This window comes from Rhagoletis pomonella, unplaced genomic scaffold (genome assembly GCF_013731165.1).
Source record: "Rhagoletis pomonella isolate Grant_MI unplaced genomic scaffold, Rhpom_1.0 Rhpom_scaffold_00007, whole genome shotgun sequence".
Taxonomy (NCBI): domain Eukaryota; kingdom Metazoa; phylum Arthropoda; class Insecta; order Diptera; family Tephritidae; genus Rhagoletis; species Rhagoletis pomonella.
Window position 1 is genome coordinate 68243165 of NW_023458561.1, and position 21201 is coordinate 68264365.

General features: G+C 36.0%; 1 protein-coding gene across 1 annotated transcript; it reads left to right on the plus strand.

The window, feature by feature from the left end:
• Nucleotides 1-4445: 4445 nt before the first annotated feature.
• On the plus strand, nucleotides 4446-20587 carry LOC118743980 (the record flags this gene model as incomplete). Its single annotated transcript, XM_036476743.1, is given in 18 exon segments — nucleotides 4446-4596; nucleotides 4675-4858; nucleotides 5241-5427; nucleotides 5506-5641; nucleotides 6387-6523; nucleotides 6603-6792; nucleotides 7685-7841; nucleotides 7922-7982; nucleotides 13601-13607; nucleotides 15109-15506; nucleotides 17013-17163; nucleotides 17247-17430; nucleotides 17502-17688; nucleotides 17756-17891; nucleotides 18231-18367; nucleotides 18432-18621; nucleotides 18683-18839; nucleotides 20090-20587. Coding segments are annotated over 18 exon segments (2880 nt in total), but the record flags the coding sequence as incomplete, so codon positions are not given.
• Between the last annotated feature and the right edge of the window lie 614 nt (nucleotides 20588-21201).

Sequence of the window (21201 nt, forward strand, 5' to 3'; positions counted from 1 at the left end):
GTCTTTTAGTGTGAATTATAATTGTGTTTTAAACACGGTGTACTTAAAAAGACACGGTGTAACACAACAAAGAAAACTTCACGAAATTTTTATGTGACCGAACGGCACAAAAAAACAAAAAAATTAGTGTGATGTGCATTTGACCGCACCTACCTATGGTTATGTATTTTGACCCGCAGAATTCGAATTTGAAGTCAGTTTCGCCAACACGCCTCCTAGATTTCGAGAAAACTTCAAAAAAAAAAACCGTCTTTTATTGCCGATTTTCGCTATTTTTTACGGTACGTACGGTATTACAAATCATTGTGGGATATGTTCTGTCCAAGCGAAAAATCCAAAAAATATGGAAGTTTCGACAAGTAGTTTCTTCAAATAATTTCTATACAAATACTATGGTCTTGACGAATTTACTATTTCGTGAATTATTCGACCATAGCTACGACCTGTACAAGGTCACTAGGAAAGTTAATTTTTACCGTTACACAGTGTACTTATAAATCGATATAGAAATTTTCAAATTTTATATAAAAAAAGGTACTCAAGTAGAATTACAACTTAAGCTACCCAGCCAGCAAAAAAACTGAAAATGGATCCGAAAAAGGAAAAAAGTGGACGAAACGCGGATTTTTTGTCCGCTTACCGATTCCATTTTCGATCCGTAATCTCAGTGTGCGGCAGAAACGTATGTATGCACAGAAAAATACCGAAAATGGTTGTGAAACGGAAACGCCTGACGGCATTCGAACAAGGCACCTTGTGAAAGCTGAGAATAGGGATGGCAAAGTAGACTTCGACTTTCGACCAAAATCGACTTTTTACTCCTGAAAGTCGAATTTTAGTGATCGACTTTAAGTTTATGGAAGTCGACTGAAGTCGACTTTTCACTTTCGACTCTCGACTTTTTTTAAATTTATTTGCCAATAAAAACTGATCTTCCAACAAGCTCGCGGAGTGCTGTTTGGTCGTATTTAAAAAAAAAAATTGTCAATAAAACTGAAGTGAAATGTGAAAAGTGTGGTAGCGAAATGAATTTTAATGACAGTACAACAGTACAAATCATTTAAGAGCAGCGCATCATGCTGAATAACTGGAACAACTTTCAAAATTTTTAAAAATCCTTTAGGGTCTGTTTTTTTTTTACCTAGCATTGAATTTCACTAAATTACAGATTATTCTAAAGACCACTAGTAAATCATGATATTTTTGGCGTATTCTGACTCCTATATTTATAGCTAATATATAAGTTAAATGCAGAGTATACTTAATACATTTTCTTTTTATTAAAAAAGTCGAAAAAAGTCGAACAAAGTCGACTTTTCTTCGTGGATCGGTCGACTTTTAAAGTCGACTGTACAGAGTCGATCGAAAAGTCGAAAGTCGACTTTCTAGTGAAGTCGAACAACCCTAGCTGAGAAGTACTAGCACGCTACTCTGCACGCTCAGTCATTGCCGACTACGTATCCTATAGGTACATGCTTTCAAATGTTCAGCTTGAACACACAAAATAAAATTATCGGTTTCAAGTCAAATGATCAATTTCGAACGTTTTCCGGTTGCGAAAAGGAACGAATATTGTAGTTGTTTTCTGTACGTTTCCGGATACGGAAAATCTACGAGAGCGCTCTGTCAGCAAAATTTATGTTTCTCAGCTGGCTGGATCTGTGTGCGTGTTGTATTCGATATTCGACTGCAGTGGTTGCTCATACGCCCCGCCCACAAAAACAGTTCGGTGGCCTTTTCAATGTTAGCCTTGAGTTGAGTGGTTCTTTTGTTTTTTGTTAATATCTCTACTCAAAGCTAACATTGTTGGAAGAATGCATTTTTAATTGTTGAAAAATAATGTCGCTTTCCAGCAAACTAGCAAACGACTAGGCACTTCAAATATCAATGGATAATGTAGGCAAAACAAAAATGCGAGTAGTTATTGGACGGGACAAGTATGTACATAAATATGTAAACAAACAGAGAGAAAAGAAGGAGTCTAGTGTATAACCAAACGAAACGAATGAAGAGATAGATAAAAAGTGTAATAATAATAATATTATACTCACGCCTGCCTGTTTCATTTGTTGACATTCGTTGTTGTTGCCGATCGCTTGACCTTTAACAAGTTTATGACATTTCGCGAAAATCATGCAAGCAGATTCACTAGCAGCAAAATTTTTTTTTTCTTGAAAAGGTAAAACATAAAATTTGAAGACGCCCGAAGTTGGATGAAAATATTAAAGAAAATTCCTACGCGTTTCCAAACTGAACAAAGAATTCGGTAGACCTCTGCAAAGGTTCGAAAATAAAGTTTTGTTTTGCTTTTCCGAAGATAGAGAACGTAATAGGATCTAATGCAGTTTGATGACAAATTGCTGACGCAAAATATTTTTAAACCTCTAAACGATGTACCGTTATCCGGTATCCGCGTGACCCGCCAAAGAATTTAGCTTTAATTTAAAAGAAAGATTTCGGTTTGAAATATGCACTTTTTTTTTTTTAATTTGGAGGTGGATTTTGCGCAAAAATACAGCTGAAGGCCCAGCGCGAGTTTAATTTTTCTTCGCGAAAATGCTAATTTCGCCCCATTTTTAAATGGCCCCCGGAAAGCCTGTAGAAGGGGCAGGGAGGAGAAGGATGGCTTTTCTTAAATTTTATACTATGCTCTTTTTATTTAGTGTAGTTTTTAGGTGATACACCCCTTCTTCCTCCGCTCCCCACCAAAACATCTTGGTACAAATAACTGAACGAACATTTCCCACGCACAACATTAAATCCTCTGATATATTGGCAAGATAGCTCACAGTTTTTTTTACAATTTATGAACCTTCAAAAACTTTTTTTTTGGCAAAAATTTTGAAATGAAACCACCTTCTTTTTTGTATCACATATCTTATCAATAAAACGAATTTAAATTTCAATCATTCATGAATTTCATTTTCCCCGAACCGGTTTACTTTTCACTTTTGGTAACCGTGGTTTTACTATGGGCGGATGACAAATTTTCGGGTGAATTTTTTTTTTCCGGTGAAACTCAGAATAAGACAGACAATTTTTTTTTGTTTAAATGTAATTATAGGCCGACACTCGCTTACGCAAATATCTTCATACATACATACATACATACATACTATTTATATTCCCAATGACTAAGCAATACCAGATATGTTTCGTGTTTGTTTATATCGAATTTATCAATTCCCTGAGCGCGTATAACGTTGATAAGCCAACGAACTCGTCATAATTTTTGAGACTCTAGAGACTCCCTTGTATACCCCATACGAAAGAGGGTAGGTCACGTTTAGGACGATACCAAGATTCATTCACTTTAATGAAAATACATAATTAAAAAGCTATATATATATATTTTTTTTAATGGAGTCATAAATTTATTTGAGATTTTCTTCACTCTGCGGTTTGTTTACATGGTTTTTGTGATGTAGATAAATGATAGATAATTGGCGACAATCGTCACTCATGTGCATTTTGGTGATTGGTGACTTCCGGAAAGTGAAAGTTATACGTATTTCAAATTGATTTCCCTTTTTAAGTTTTATTTTCCAAATAAGGGGTATGAATTACTTGTACTAATGCCCAGTTAATTCTTCACATATGTATACGTATACGTATATATATTTAGTAATTGATAAGCTATCCGCCGAGTTCTAAAGTTGAGTGCCAATATATTTCTAATGTTTCAGTTGATTTTCGATCGCGCAGCTCACACAACACAACACAAAACAATGTCCAATGAATTATTTCACAGTACCATAACGGCACTGTAATTGCATGACGTCATCAAATTGCACGTTATCAAGTGATTTTGAGCGCACAAACAGTATTTGAAAGTGTTGTGATAATTAAGTTTTTTACACTGCGACTCTTAATTTTCGAATATTTGTATAACAACCAAGCCATGTCGCGACACCGTGATGAGGAGACACAAATTTTAATTACGCCTTCAAGCGAGGATGAAGTATCTGTTGTAACGGTACCCTCGCCTACGCTTGCTCCAGGCGCGCGTAAGAGCAGAGCCGTTGAACCGTCAGTATTCTTAATATTTACAGCTATCGCTATCGCCAGTAAGTTCCTCTGTGCAAGAGAAAACTAAATTCGAAATGTGTTAACTCTTTACGTGATTCTCAATGAAGGTAGCGTGTTGCAAAATCAGATACTTTATCTAACCTGTGTAGGAGTCTACGAACACAATGAGACTGAGTGCCAGCCGCTGATGGGCATTGAGCCGGAGTCTAATATTTCAAAGGCGAGTAAAATGGTTACAAGAAATGGAAAAATTTTGTGTTTTCAGTTTTGTGTTCACAACAAACAGCTACTAAAATCTAAAACAAAAATAAAAAAATACGAGTTATAGCATAGACAGAGAGCAACGTTGGACTAGCGCCAAATTATTTTTATTATTGATACAGAAATATGTAACGGTAATATCGTTTATTTTCCAGGCTATTGAAACGAAAGTGCAGCCCTATGTGGCCCGTATTATTATGACGAATTCATTGATCAGCAGTATTTTACCAGCATTTCTTAGCTTGTTTATTGGACCTTGGTCTGATAAATTTGGACGCCGACCCATACTTATAGCAACTTATGGCGGTAATTCAAACACTAACTCTTTTTTTCAATTAAATTTTGCAAAAAAATATTAATACACCAAAAATCTTCACTACACAGCGGCATTGTGTGGACATGCAATAACAACAATCCTGGCAGGCATATCAATGGCAATGCCAATAAATCCGTGGGTTTACGTTATATCGTATATACCGTTAGCAATAACCGGTGGCACTTGTGCCCTGATAACAATGGTGTTTTGTCTGGTGTCCGATGTGTCCGATGAGGGTGGCAAAGCTAGACGGTTAGTGTTCACTTTAACATAGTTCTTAGCGTATATATATATATATATTAGGGCGGGTCAATTTTTTTTTCGACATCGTTCCTAGCAGATTCGGATTCTACATAAAATTCTTAGAAAAAAAAGCCCTTTTTTAGCGAGGCTAACGGACAGCAATTCATTTTTATATATAAGATATCTTCTTTTAAAAATGCGCAGGCTCGAAATTAACTTTAGAGCTATGGTCTGGAGGAATTTTTTTCTTAGAATTTTATGAAGAATCCGAATATGCTAGGAACAATGTCGAAAAAAATCGATCCATACAAATTGACCCGCCCTAATATATATATATATTTAATTGAAAGATGCCTATAATCTATTATCATGCCATTTTGGGGAATCACAGTTTGTTCTTAGTGGAGGGCGCTTTGGGCATCGGTACTGTTGTCGGCAACTTAGTGGCTAGTAAAATTTTAGCTGGAACTGGAACCATCGGCGTTTTTGGAATCGCCACCGCACTCGACATGTTTGCATTACTCTATTTGCTCATATTTGTTGGTGAAAGTCTGAAGTTGAAACACGAACGAAAAACAGTAAGTACTTTTGAAGATGCATTTTTTTGAAATTTTCCACTAGCAGATTGATATTTTGTGGCTACATTTACTTTTTAGTCGAAGCTACGTGAGTTCTTCAAATTCGATTTAATAAAAGATCTAGTGAAAAGTTGTGTGAAGCGCAGACCAAACTATGATCGCGCCATTATTTGGTGTATAATGTTCACCTTAGTCATCACTACTTTTGTTATGCGTGAGTATAGATCATATACAGTGCCGAACAGAAGTATTGGCACAGTGAATTTTTCGCAATATATGCAAAGTTCTTTATCATAATTTATTTTCGATAAGTTTTTGTAGAAATATTGTTCATTCTACACCAGAAAACATAATAATAAAATCTCTAAACTTTGTGCAAAACTCAGGAAAATTCATTAAATTTGCACACTTATTTGCAACTTAGAAAATTTCTAAGTATGCAGTTTTATAGCCCATTCAAATTTAGAATAACAAAGTGCAAGTTTGAAGTCGCTAGAAAATCGCATTGATTTTTGGTAATTTTTTTTCACGCAAGTTCTTCCATACAAAGTGCAACACCTTCCACTAAAAAAATTGCCAAAAATCAACGCAATTTTTTAGCAACTTTGCACTTGCACTTTGTTATACTAGATTTGAATGGGCTATAAAACTGCGTACCTTGATTTTTTTTTTTAATCTGAATAAAAAGTTGCAAATTAGTGTGCAAATTTAAAGAATTTTCCTGAGTTTTGCACAAAGTTTAGAGATTTTATTATTACGTTTTCTGGTGTAAAATGAACTATATTTTTATAAAAAATTATCGAAAATAAATTACAGTAAAAAACTTTGCATATATGGCGAAAAATTCACTGTGCCAATACTTTTGTTCGTCACTGTACATACCTACTTTTTATGTCATAAGAAACTTAATTATAAACAGCAAATATTAACCTAATTACATCCACTCTTTTTTATTATAGAGGGTGAGTCCAATGTATTCTATCTGTTCTTGCGCAACAAATTCAATGCCAATCTCTCGCAATTTACCACCTACAATGCCGTCACAATCTGCATCAAAATGGTTGGATGTGGCATTATTTTGATTTTATTACGAATAGTAAGTGTGTTCACTCACAGGCAAAATTTTGAAAATAATTACAAGAAAATTTCCTAAAAATGCACACTCTCATTTGCAGCTTTTCAAGGTGTCTTTAACTATTGTGGCGATTATGGGCTTAGCCGGCTGCTTTATGGACAGTACGATACGCGCGCTTGCCCAAAACTTTTGGCAGATGTATGTGGCCGCCATAATGGGTTTCATGAGCGGCGTAAATAATCCTATGCTGCAGGCGGTACTCGCTGGCTTAGTAGAAGCAACGGAGATCGGTGAGTCTGAACTATAAATTACCTAGATTAGGTTGGGTTAACTTGGCTGACCCGTGAGATCTAATATTGGCCATTAGTGGGTCCTTAGTATTTACAAGAAAGTGCATAGACCTTAAAATGCATAACTTTTTATCGAGTTTTACGATTTTGTCTCACCTCGCACTTAAATTCATCCAGAAATCGATACATGTTTCTATAGGTAGAAACAAATTGTTTCAAAATAAAGTAATTTGTTTTGTGTTTTATAAAAATCCCTAAAATTTTTAATATATTCTTGAATGTTGTAGTCAGCCAATAGTTATAACACATTGAGCCTTTATATTTTTTTAAATTCCATATGGCATGAAAAAGAGTCTCCCTATATTAAAAATACGATAGACATTGCGCATTGCTAAAAACTCTTTGAACTAGAAGCTGTGGTTTTTTTTTGTTTTTGAATTGTAGCCAACGCATGCAAACACCAATCTGAAAGCTTTGGGTTTTTTTTTTAACTTCCTACCCAAAATATTGCAAGCGAAGGTAATTACGAATCAAACCAATCAACAGCCGAGCGTGACACTACCTTCGTGAAATCAGAAGGCAGACTGAATTAGAGATGCCGTTTTTAAATGGATTCATTCGATTGTCGATTAATCGAGCCTTTCCGATTAGATTTTTTGTTCCGCAACAAATATTGTGCAAATTTTCATTTAAATTTTGCACTGCCCAGTTACTCTTTTTATAAAGAATTTGAATAGCCCATTGAATTTTAGTATATTATGGGGCAAGATGCTAGGATCCACCGTTGATTTTGCTAATTTAACTTCCAACCAACCAACCAACCAACTGCCACTAAGGAATTTTTACTTCGAAAATATAAAATTTAAGCAATTGATTAATTTTCGCCTTTCAGGCAAAATCTACGCGGTGATATCCTCGCTACAAACCATTTCACCTTTGATATCAGCCCCCGTATACACGGGCATTTACAGTGCTTCGCTGTTAACAAACCCTGGAGCCTTCTACTTTCTGAGCAGTGCCATTTATCTCTTGTGCTTTGTGCTCATCAGGTAAGCCTTTTTTTTGACATTAAATTTAATGGAAAGTATGTATGTATAATACTAATTTATTTGTTTTCTTTTATTTTTAGTGGCATGTATGTATTGGAACGACTTGCCGCTAGATCTCAGAGGAGACAAAAAGCCGTTGCAGTGGAAACATAAGTGAAATTATATTAATTAAATATGGCTTTGTAATAGTTAAGATTATTAAAAAAAAAAAAACTTAAGCCAAAAATCGCCAAATTTGTATCAGCCGCAGAAGCTTCGCAAACCTAACTCTCTATTTAGTTAGTTAAGCTTTGTAATACCTTTTTATTTGTTTTGTATGTGCTACCACTAGTTGTGGCGTGGTTTAAGCCAAGTTTACAATAGGGTGTCTGCGTATGTACACATGTATTTATGTATAGTAGTATTTAAATATGCAAGTATTAAAAGTAAAGATATATTAAGCTAAAATAAAACGATGCCAGATTCAAGCGAACTTATTATTTTTCTTCCTGTCTGGCGCTGTAACCGCCTAGCGATTTTTCAATAAGACGCCATATGCGTATATGGCAGGATCACCCTTCGTGTGGATTGGGAAGAAGAGCTTCAGTAGCTTTGTTGTTTCTCAGTCAATAAATTGCGATTCATATCTCGTCATAGTCGGGTGTTGGGGCACCGACTCCGTCGTCCTCGACTTGGGACTCCACTTATTTACCAAGCTCCGGACATCGCTAACTAGGTCGCCATGTTTTTTCCCACAGAAACTTGCCGTGGTCTAAAGGCCTGCGTAAGTCGTTTAACTTTCCGATAGAAATTTCGTTTGTATTTTTTCTGTCGACCAGCATGTCAAGCTCTTTCCACTTGCATATTTTGGCGTTTATTTATTATACATAAATTTAGGGGTAGGCACTCGAAGTGTTACCAATTAAAAATGCTATAAATTTGTAACAGGGCGTAAAGTTAAATCAAAAAATCTACCTTAAAAATGCTTTATTATTTTGTGAACGAAAACAATTAGTTAGAAATCATTGGACGTTTCAATAAGTCTCGGCAACATCGCATAAAAGACATTCGTGCTGACTCGATGCTATTATTCGCATTTTTATGACGAAAGGTTCGATGCGTTACTGAGCCTTGCTTCCGGCACATACCTTGGAGTGCGACATACCGCATAGTCATGCTTCCGCCGACCATTGGTGGTCACCTGGCACCCTTTTCACCGGATGTATGCCTCTTCCTCTGTCCATGACTTCTAGGCTTCGATCCTCTGGCTGCACAACACTTGGCACATCTCGCCAACCACTCATCAAATGACTAGGTAACCCTCTCCAGGGTTTTCTTAGTTCCCATATGCTCACCATTTGGACCTCTGTGGAACTCGCGGAGAATGTCCGGAACCTTCGCCTTTGGAACAACCATTAGATTCCGGTTGCATACGCCTCGCTCTCCCATATCCGATGTAAGCAACCACATATCAGCTTCATGCTGCCCCACTGTGCCCAGTATGTCTTTGCGGTTGTGCTTTCCGCTGACATTTCCTCCCAGGTCGGACGCTTCCTCAGCTGCAGTCCTAGCATCACAACTGCTAAATCCGGGTCCTCAGGCTGAAAATTGCCTACCGGACATGTATAACCTCATCCTGAGCCTCAGGCTTTACTGCTTGCCCCTGCATCCTCTACCGATTATGGCCGTTTCCTGGACGCTTCTCAGCGCGCGCACAGCTTCCACCGCTGGCGCCAATTCCGACCAGCGGCTTATCACCATTGGAACGTGGTTAGGTGGCTCCCTACCTGTCGGAAACACTGCCTGGCTTTCCATGACCACTTCCTTGATGTGACTTCCCTTTTTCACTGAGTTGGCGGAACCGTCACGCTTTCCCGTCATGGCTGAACAGCTTCTGTCTTCCGCTGAAACAACTCCATCTCAATCACAACAAACCGCTTCCGTTTCAGGTACAATCTGGCTTCCTCTAAGAGCAACCGTCTGCGGCAGTACTGGTTGTCGCAACCAACCCTAAGTGGCACTTTTCTGTCGCGATATGTCAGTATCATTCCCTGAAGGCAAATCTTCACGCCTTGGCCAAGTAGAAAGTCCACGCCGATGGTGGCTTCATCCACAATGTCTGCCACTATAAACTTGCTGTACGAGGCCACACCCCAGATTATTTCCTCGCATGATGCTTCTACTAACACTTGGGAGTGCTCACCAGTGCCAGTCGGCAACTTTGCTCCAGGTACTGGCCTTATATACCAAGTGGCTAAATCAGGTGAAAAATTAAAAAAGTTATTTTTTCGTAGCTTACTACATATATAAATCCTCATCATCGCAGGCCTGTGTAATTCATCGCAATTCCGCCTTATATATTTACATACATATTTGAGGTTACTTACTTATACCCGATAAGAACTTCTCACTAAATTTAAACTTTTGTGATAAAAAAAAACAAAAATTTATTAAACAATAACAAGCAAAGACCCCCAGGATAGATTAGTAAGAATTTATGATATGTAAATAATTAAAAACGCAGAGGCATTTTCTTAACAACAAATCAATGCCACTTGTTAACCACTTACCATGCCATTTAAGAATACAGTTATGAGCAGAAAAGGGTTTCCTTCATAAAATTTTGGCTCGGCACGTGTGTAGGTAGAACACATATTCGAAAACACGCACGAACATGTACGGCCCTGCACGACATAACGCGATTGGGACGGATTACCTGGAATCGCACCAAAAGTATTAGCTTTAACGAAAGAATGAAGCATAGCTATTATTTCTTTTACACAAGAAAAGTTTCATTATAAATTTCTTGTTCTGAAGATTAGAAGCCCATACATACACACAGCGACAACAAAATATGTGGCAGCACCTTCAATCATGCCAAAAGAAATCGACCGTCGTGCAAGAAACATTGATTTTTATTAATTTGATTCGAATCCTTACAATAAAATTAGGCACGTATATAAAGTCCATAAAATATACCAATAAAAATTTGGTGCTTTTTCAAATTCAAAACTTGGCAATACTGCCTTTTGTTCGATGCTTCCTCTTGCTTCTTGTCGAGTTCGTCTTGCTCTCTCATTCTGGTATTTTTTGACGTCACGGCCAGTTGCTCTCAGCTCGATTGGCGCAATCTTGTATTCTATCATTGATAACAATGACTTTCTAGTTAGAGAATATAATCGCGAAGAAAAAAAAAAAAAAATGCACCAATCGAAGATATATCCTACAAATTGATTTAAGCAAAAAAAAAAACATTGAGCTAACATTTTTTTGAGTTATGCCTCTGTGGGATATATAAAAGCACTTCACACGGGTAGTGATAAATACTACCTGAAACCTTCGGAAAACCCCCCTCATTATACATAAGTGAGCATATTTAATTCATTTTTAATCAGATATGGTAGCAAGTAATTTTTAGCAAAAAAAAAACCGACTTCAACTCCCATATAAAAAAAAATATATATATATATATACATCTCATGATCCACTAATCGGATCTCAACCAGATTAGTATGGGACCACCTCTGAGACACTACCTTTCCGATGCAAAAAGAATTATCGAAATCGGTTGACGTGGTCCAAAGTTATGCGGTAACATACATAAAAAATATTCCGACGAACTGATAACCTCCTCCTTTTTTGGAAGTCGGTTAAAAACTAGTGGACATTTCACAAAACAACAAACATGTGTATGGGATTTTTGAAGGTTAAATTTTAGTTTAAAAGTAATTACCATCCACAAAAATATTGCATTTATATATGTAGGTAAATAGTAAATAGTAAACACATTTCATACAAAATCACTGTTTTCATTCCATGATTAAATTATTAATTATTAAATGATTAAATAATTAAACCAAATAGATCAATGCCAGTTCATAAAAACCGTAGTACAATATGTCCCCGTCCCTGGTCGGCATGCAATGGAGAACCTATCAGCGCATTTCTGCAATAAAAGATCTTTTTATAAAAAGCCAACAACTGTGCCTGCACGCTAATAACTTGTATCTGCACAGTGCTGTAAATACATATATATACATACATATGTATGTATAGACGTATATGTCAAGCATCGTAAAACTTGAGTGCCATTTATTGCGATGAATGACAAGCAATATTAAAAATTTTCATTAACTACATATGTATGTATGTATAGATGTATGCACACATACATACGGTGGCGAAAATGTAAATAGGGAGAAGAAATTTTTGCAAATTTTGGCTATGTTTATTATTATTATTTTTTTTTGAAAATATAGCTTACTGTCTAAAACAAATCCCGTAAATCGAGATTTCAAACTTTATAGAACATTTATAAAAATTCCAAGAATTTTAACAAATACTCACCAAAATTTTAAACTTCTTTATCCGATTTTTTAGAATTCTTTTAAGTATGCGCTTTTTGTAGCCCATTAAGTTTTAGTATAGTAAAGTGCAAGTTCGCAGTAGCTAGGACTTACTTACCATTGATGGTTGGCATTTTTTTGTTCACGCATTTTCTGCCATACAAAGTATGTTCGAAAATTTTTTTTCTATGAAGAAAATGAGCAACACCTTTCACAAAAAAATTCCAAAATCAACAGTAAGTACTATCTACTCTAAACTTATACTTTATTGCACTAAAATTGAATACGTTACATACAAAAAAAAACTCAACATTTTGATGAAACTTGGTCGAATTTTCTTAATTTTTATACAAAGTTTGACTTACATGGTTTTTGTTATATAACATTAAGTAAACGAAAGGAAATAGCCAAATATAATTATATTTATATTTTCGCCACTGTACATATGTATGTATGTATGTATAACATAATATGCGTCAGAAATTTGGAAATTTATTTTAAGAACAATTAAATCAAGGAAATATTTTAACTATTTTAACATATTTATTTCTGATATTGTTCTGGCGCTTTATGTAGCGTAAAGTATACTAAATAACAGGCGTTTGCATAAGTCTTCGATGTTTTTGCAAAACCGCCTTTCTTCCGGCACTCAAATTTTACAGGAGCAAAAAAACGGTTTATCCTTTAAAGGCAATGTATGATAGGCGGTATTTTCTATAGCTATCATTTTACAAATCTGTTGTTTTAATGACGATTTAACGATTTTTATGCATAAATCTCGATGCCTGGAGTTCAGGGTTACCAAATCAAATTTTTTCCATAACTGCGATTTAGGCGATTTCGCAACTGGTCGATGGGCGGTTTTGCAAAAACATCGACGATATGTACATATGTATGTATGCATATTAGGGCCGAGTAATTAAATTTCGAAAAAAGTGTTTCCCATATTAGAATTCTAGGTTCGTAATTTTTGGTATATAGATTGTTCGCCACTTTTGCATAGAATGAATCGTAGAATTTTAATTTACACTTTCTTCCAAAATTTCGCTCCGCCCTAATGTTCATAGTTCAGCGAAGAGTTACATTCAGGGACGGGACCCGGATGAAAAATTTGGTCGGTTCGGTTCAGCGGTTGGAACGGTTTTTGCACTTTTGCATTGGTTCGTCAAAGCGGTTTTTTTGGTCTTTGAACCGGGGTTTCGGTTCTGTTCAACGGTTCGAAAAACAAAAAAAAAAAATAACGCGCAAGTTTAAATGTCAAGTGTCAAGTGCAACAGCACGCAAGGTTAAGGGTCAAGTGTCTGTCAAATGAGATGAGATGAGATGATATTGTCACATGGTAAACAAACATGGTAGGTATTACCATGTTTAACAAAAAGAAAAAAAAAGTGAGTACATTTATCTATTGAAAATTTGTTGAAACGAACCTTTAAGCCTTTAGGTAAGTGGTTCGGTTTTCGGTTCGGATCAAACATTTGTGGAAAGTTTCGGTTCGGTTAAGGGTTCAGTTAATTAATAGAAAAAACGGTTCAAAACCGGTTCACGTCCCTAGTTACATTTAAATTTTCAACCGCTCTATTTAGGCTTTGAATTTGCGTTCTGATCGTCTGAAAAGCAAGTGTTCATCAAGAAGTATCAGCACATACAAACTTTATTTATTTACATGTTTATCAAAAAATGGCACGGGTGTAAAAGGAAGCCTTTAATAGAAACAATTAGGACGGAGTACCCACCTACTTATGGAAAAATTTAAACAACATAAAAAAATTTAAAAAATCGAAATGTTAAAAAGTAGCAAATTGGATATCAAAATAAAAGTAAGTTTATAAAAAAAAAACTACGTGTTTAGTATTACACAAAATTGAAATTTAAATTAATTAAATTAAATTAGTTAAATGTGTAAAGTATTGAAATATATTCGGCTAATGAAAATTATTTCAAATATTTTAACTAAACACATATACATAAAGACATATGTATGTGATATATTTTAAAATGGTGATGTCTCCTATTCAAAAATTAAAGCTAGTTGAATGTTTCAAATATTTGGTGTGTACGTACATAGCTACATACCTAACTCGCTCAGAGCCCAACTCCAACGTTTCTTATGGCTCAGTTATGCATAAATACTGAGCGTTGCATGAGAGTTATCTGTTAAATGAGATTTGCGTGTAAGCGGTTACCCTACGCATAGCACTTCACAGGTAAAAGTCTGTTGGGTTTTGATTTTTATTAAAAATGGTATAGCAGTGCAAAGTATATTAGAATTGATAGCAGTTATATGTATGGACGTTTCTTAAGTAGAATTGATAACAGTTCTATTGAAATAGCCTTCATTATCAAGAACATAGCACTTCAGTTTGTTGAAGCGTTGTACATTCTTCTTGATAGACTTTTGTTTACGTTTTAGTAAAACGAAGCGGATAAGAATTACAATTCCGCATATACAAGATCAGAGGATCGTACGATCCTACCTACCTACATACATATGTACATATGTGTACATATGTCCATAAATAATCATATCATCTCGCATAAATACTTACTATGCAGAAGTTATCGCCCATCATAAATACATCGCGCTACTGATTATTAAGTTAAGATAACCGTCGCATTTACTATCCGAAGAGCTGAAATGCTGCAAAGTGGAATTTAACTAGCCAGTTCAGTTGCAAGTTTAATCGAGCATACTCGTACAAATCCACCGGTGAAGCCTAAATTTTTATTTTTTTACAACTACTTGGCTGGAACGCTATATTGATTCATATATGTATATATGTGCATATTTATAGATATATACATATATATATATATATATATACGGTATGTGTCTATGTATATAAGCAAATTAGATAAGATTGCAACAATTTCTGCAGAATCACGCAATATAAATCGAAAAAGTCTCTTCTATCAACGCACTGACTTGAACCTCAGCTAAAAAGGATCAAATTTAAAAATGGTGTCTCCAATTGTGTCGGATGAGGACGAAAAACACATGATGCAGACACGTGGCAGCATTGAAATGTCTTTTGAACCGGTTACTTTCGATGAGGAAGGAAATATAGCAGCACCTGTTTATTTACCGACCACCACATCCGAAAAAGGACTCCCAGATGGATGCTCACCCGAAGAACCGCTTTCCCCGCAATCAAAACGTTCTCGACGCAGACGGATAATGTCCTTGGAATTGCCAGTCTTTTTGCTGCTCCTTGGAATAATGTTAACCGGTCCTGTGATGCTGAATCAGGAGCTTTATCAAACCTGCGTTGCTGTCTATCATTACAATGAGAGTGACTGTGAACCTCTACGGGGCATTATTCCCAAAACGGAAGAGGCGAAGGTGAGTTTTTTTTTGTTTTGTGTTTGATTTTAGATTATTCGATGACGGCAGTAAATTTTTTGTGAAAATCATAAATATGTATTGTACGATTGCGATAGTGCTATTTTTTTTTTTAACTTTTTTTGTTGTTATTTGCTTACCTGGCCGAAGAACAGTGGACAGTTTTATAACTAAAACGCGCATTAAGGTCTTGAAAGTATTTCATAAAGTAAAAGTGTGTAAATGAGATGAAATTGAATGAAATCACGGTTTCGATGATGGAAATGATTAGGGTAACGATTACAGTAAAAGTTAGTTATAGATATTTATAAAAATTACATACAAGTTTTTTTAAACTGATGCACATCAAAACGGTGTGTTCGACCCAGATCAAGTTTCTACACGGGCTAGTCAAAGGCAGATCACTAATAAATACAAAATAACGTTACCTCTCGAGTACCAACAAGACACTTTCGACCTCTGTTTTTGAAGCCATGCAAAGCAAATCTTGAATTAAATGAACCATTCTGTTGTATGACAAACTCTTCGAGACTGCAAACCAAACTGGATGCTCTGGAACCCCCTCCGCTATTTTGGGCGGGTTGAATAATGCATGCCAGCAGTTTCTTTTCTGTGCCAACTGAAGCCAATTGGTGGTGCCAAGTGAAACCAAGTCCTTTGGCCTTTTCCCCGCAGAGAAGGTCTTCCTCTGCAATCACCAGCGGGTACCATGCTGAATACTTTCAGGAGTGGGGCGTTTGTATCAATCCCTACGACATGACCGCATTACAATAATTATGCGCTCTTCAAAAGTTTGTACCAGACCGATTCAGCTCTGCAATTCTTATTATCTTCTCCAGCATCAAATTAAGTAAGTCGGTAGTCGCACTTAAGATTCGATTCGACAGATTCTTCCTGATTCGTCTGAGGCTGGTAGTGCTGCTCAACGTCATTTTACACATCCGCATTAGGCGGGAGCCGCTGTAGCTAAGTGGTTAAGGGTGCGTACTACCACTCGGTTGTTTCTGGGCCAACCGACTTCCAAATTAGGAAAAGTTTTTCTAACAGCGGTCGCGCATCGGCAGGCAATGGCAGTCCTTCCCTTTTGCCGTTCGAAGGTGGCGTAAAGTTATAGATCCCTCCCATAGAAGCCACTTCGCGGAAAATTCCACGATTTTGTTAGGGCTGCAAGTGGAAGCGGCAGCTGCCAGGTTGCCCTTCCTTCTTTTATTAAATCATAATTCCCCCCACTCCGGCCGACTGCCTTATCAAATCGTGGAATTTCCGGGGAGTTGCCTTGCCTGATCCCTCTAGTTGTGTTATAACATCAGGACGCACACGACAAATTGGAGAAGAAGCTCGGCTAAATAGCAAAGGTGTAAGCGCCAAAATATTATTAAAGCCAACGTCTAACCATTTGCAGAGCAAATCATCCTGCTTAGCTTGCCTTTATGGTCGTAAATAGGCGTCTAATGGACAAAAATGCAACTCTAAAACTCAAAATTGAATGCCTCCACTCATTTTTAGATAATCGAAAATCATCTACAACCTTATGTGGCCAAAATTACCATGACTAATTCAATCTTGCACAATGTGTGGCCGGGAATACTTGTACTCTTCGTGGGACCATGGTCAGATAAATTTGGACGGCGACCAGTGTTGTTGATGGCTTTTACAGGTACTTATAAATACATACATACATACAACCATCCAAAAATAACTTTGAAATTTACTTATAAATCAGCACTTTTTCTATCCTAGCCTCCTTTATCGGTCACGTAATAACTACAATTTTGGTTAGCATTTCCAAACTGGTGTCACTTAATCCATGGCTTTACTTAATAGGCAGCATTCCATCCACACTGGCTGGTGGTGGTAGCACAGTGATGACTATTGTCATCTGTTATGTGTCTGATGTAGCCGATATGGAAAATAAAGCAAAGCGGTACGAAATTGACGCTATACATCTACATACTTAGATAGATGATACTTTATATCATTTTTTATGGTTTTCAGGATGTTCTACGTTGATTTGGCTATGGGTACTGGTTTGGTATTTGGTAATGTATTGAGCAGTTACTTGCTGCGTCTGACTGGTGTCACAATGGTGTGCGTCACATCTGCTCTTCTCATCTTAATCGGCTTGCTGTATGTTTTCTTTTTTATTGGTGAAAGTTTAGATGTTGAGAAAACAAGCTTTTCGGTAAGTAAAAATCATTTTTTATTGCTAAATTAAAATTGAAATAACTGTTTTTTTTTTTTTTTATAAGCATAAAGCCAAGCGCTTCTTCGATATCCTACTTATCAAGGACCTTGTGAAAACTTGTGTGGCGCGTCGCCCAAATTATGGACGTGCCATCATTGGTTGTACGATTTCTATTTTAATGGTGTCGAGCTTTGTTCATCGTGAGTATGAAAAGTAGTTAAATAATAAGGCGGTTTCACAAGACATATTAAGCGTCGTAATGTCTTTAAATCGTAAAATTTTTCAAAGTAAAATAACGATTAAATTGGTTTCAGGTATTTCATAATTATATATTTTCTATTAGTTCGGAAATATTTTATGGCTGTTGAAAATCCCCGAAGAACCTTTTAACTGTTATTTTTCATTGAAACATTTTACGACTTTAAAACTTTACGATTTAATATGACTTGTGAATACCCTAATTGTGTGTGTAGTTGTTGTACAAGTATGTAGTTATAATTTGCCATGCTTACCTTGTTCTATATAAAAAACACTTACAGACGGCGAACATGGTGTATTCTACTTATTCTTACGCAACAAATTTAATGTAACATTGCAACAGTACACTTACTTCAATGCTACGCAAATAACAATTAAAATGGTAGGCTGCAGTATTGCAGTTACGGTGTTAAGAAAGGTAAATTATTCCAGCTCTTATCATAAATCTACAATAATACCTATATATGTATACGCAATTTCAGATTTTCAAAATACCCTTTGGCATCATCGCTTTGATGGGTCTAGCCGGACATATGCTGGAATGTCTAACCCGTGCGTTAGCACAGAGCTTTTGGCAGATGTATGTGGCATCGTCCTTTGGAATTTTATCAGGCATTACAACTCCAATGTTGCAAGCAATTATTTCTTTAGCGGTGCCATCAAATGAAATTGGTAAATATTTAAGTGCACAGTGATCGTAAAATCGAAAATTATGCTTTTTGTCATTTTCTAGGCAAAGTCTATTCCTTGGCGGCATGTTTGCAAACACTCTCGCCCTTAATTGCAGCACCTTTATATACTTTCGTATATAGCCACACTCTTCAAACGTTTCCAAGTTTCTTTAATTTTATTAGCTCTGGACTCTATGGGGAGTGCTTTGTTGTAATGATGTAAGTTTTCGAAAGATATTTTCAAATCTGAATGTCTTCGACAACGTCCAACGCTTGTCGCTAAAGGCTTGTTTTCACTATCGCAAGTTCAATGGTATGGGTCGTCGGTTAAGTGAAAACCCCCTATTATAAATGTGCGCGAAGAAGAGCATCCATTTTTTAATGCCAAATTATTAGAGCCTCAGCAAAACCCCAGCGAGTAAATAATAAATTTGACACCAAATATGGCGGCAATTATGTCGTCCAAGTACAATAAAATGGAAACAAGCTTTAAGGCATGCAGAAATTTTGTATACCAAATTATTATTCTAACGATGATACTACTTATATGTACATTAAGTTGGTCCCAAAATACACAAAAAAATCGCATTTTTTTATAAATTTCTTGCGGCCACCTCCCAAAATTATAGAACATGGAAAGAAGAAGCCCATATTTTTTTATTTGAAATCGGCCGAGAGAGCTTTGAATTTTCTCATGTATTTTATAAAAGGAAAGTGCAATTTTTCTAAGATATCTATAAAATCGTTAAAAAAAAAAACAATCTAGAAATCTTCAAAAAAATAATGTTATAATGCAAAATTTTTTCATGACCAATAATATTATATCTCTAAGTAAGATGTGTTGTGGAACGATTTTCCGCCATCCTTTGTCAAATTTGTTTTGGAGACAAACCGGTTACGGCGTTGTGTCGCCTTCAGTGCCTTTTTTCGTTCTTTTCTTATTCTTTTTCGATAAAAACAATACATATTTGGTTTTAACGATTCTATAGCATATAAAATACATAGAAAACTTCCACGCTCTGGCGACACCTTTAAATGTTAAGCAATTTCAAAATAAAATAAAAAATAAGGATCTCCCTATTTTCGATACTTCTCAGTTTTGAGGTGTGGCCGGAAAAAAATGGACCACGCTAATATATGTAGATATATCTCTATACTTAGATATAACTAGGCCTGGGCGACGTTACTGCGCAATACCCTCGGGGTAGCGTTGCGTGTTCGTATACACGAAGTTGAAGGCGAAAATGCAGTGTAATTTAGCGTAGTGAATTTTAGCCGATTCTTTATGAATCAGCAATTATTTTTCACTTTCAACTTCGTGTATACGAAAACGCGACGTTACTGCGACGGTACTGCTTAGTCGGCGTCGCCCAGGCCTGCTCATATGTAATCCATCTGATCTCGAAAAGGCGAATGACAATTTGACTAACACTTTTTTACACAATTTTCTTCTTCTTCTTCTACATCAGCGTGATATGCATTTTCGAACGACGAGTTGCTAACCGACCAAGCCAAGCCGAAGAGGAAAAAGGACAAAAAACGAAAAAATCCCTATCGGAAGAGCCCAAACTGGAAAAACTTTTAGAAAATAATGTTTAAATTAGATTCGAGTATTCGAGTGTTTTTGTGTGTTGCGTGTGTACTCGAAATAAATTTATATTTAAGATACTGAGGAATTAAAAAGATAATTAAATGCACAAATGCAGGGGCAGGAAATGCATAGTAGGTACCGGTTACTTTACAAATATATGTAAATGCAAATATGTACATATACATATTTATATGTAAACATACTGTTAAGATCATAAATTAAGTGAGCTTTTTATATTACGGATCAAAAAAGGGGTGTCATGAAACGGACGAAACTCACACATATCTACTTTTAATGGCAACAAATAAATAATTTAATATCTTTTAAGCTCATTAAGTACTGACAAACACGACGAATGTATATGAAAAAGTTTAGCATAATGAAGTTAAGATTTAATAGATTAGATATATTTAATTGATTTGTTGTTTTTTGCGTTGCATAAACAATTTTTTTTAGTTTATTATATAGTCATTTTAACCTGATTTTAACCTTTCTAATAAAATGTATACCATATTCCGACAACGAAACACTTTGAAAACGAGTTTTCTGGATTGTGGCCTGAAGGCTGTTCGCTCCGGCTGATACCCAAAGTCTATTCAACTTTCCGTTGCATGGGATGGCGCTGCAACAACTACCTCCAAATATTTTATTAGAGATCCTAAATGTATTTAATATGAAATCATATGGCATCCCCCTATAACTACATAAATACACTCTCGATTTCTATTGTTTTAAAGATAGAATATGTGTAGGTTCCGGAAGTTTAATAACATTTACCTTCAACTTTACGCCATATTACGGGCCATATTTAAAATAAATAGGTATGTCAAATATTTCGAGTAAAGCGCCATCCAAAGAGCATATTTTTGTGGCATTCTTGAAATCAATCAACTCCAATTAATAACGGATACATTCTTTATGAAAGTTGCTTTCTAACTTAGCTACAAATTTAATATACAGGACTTGCTTGCCGACGATTGGTAGGGATAA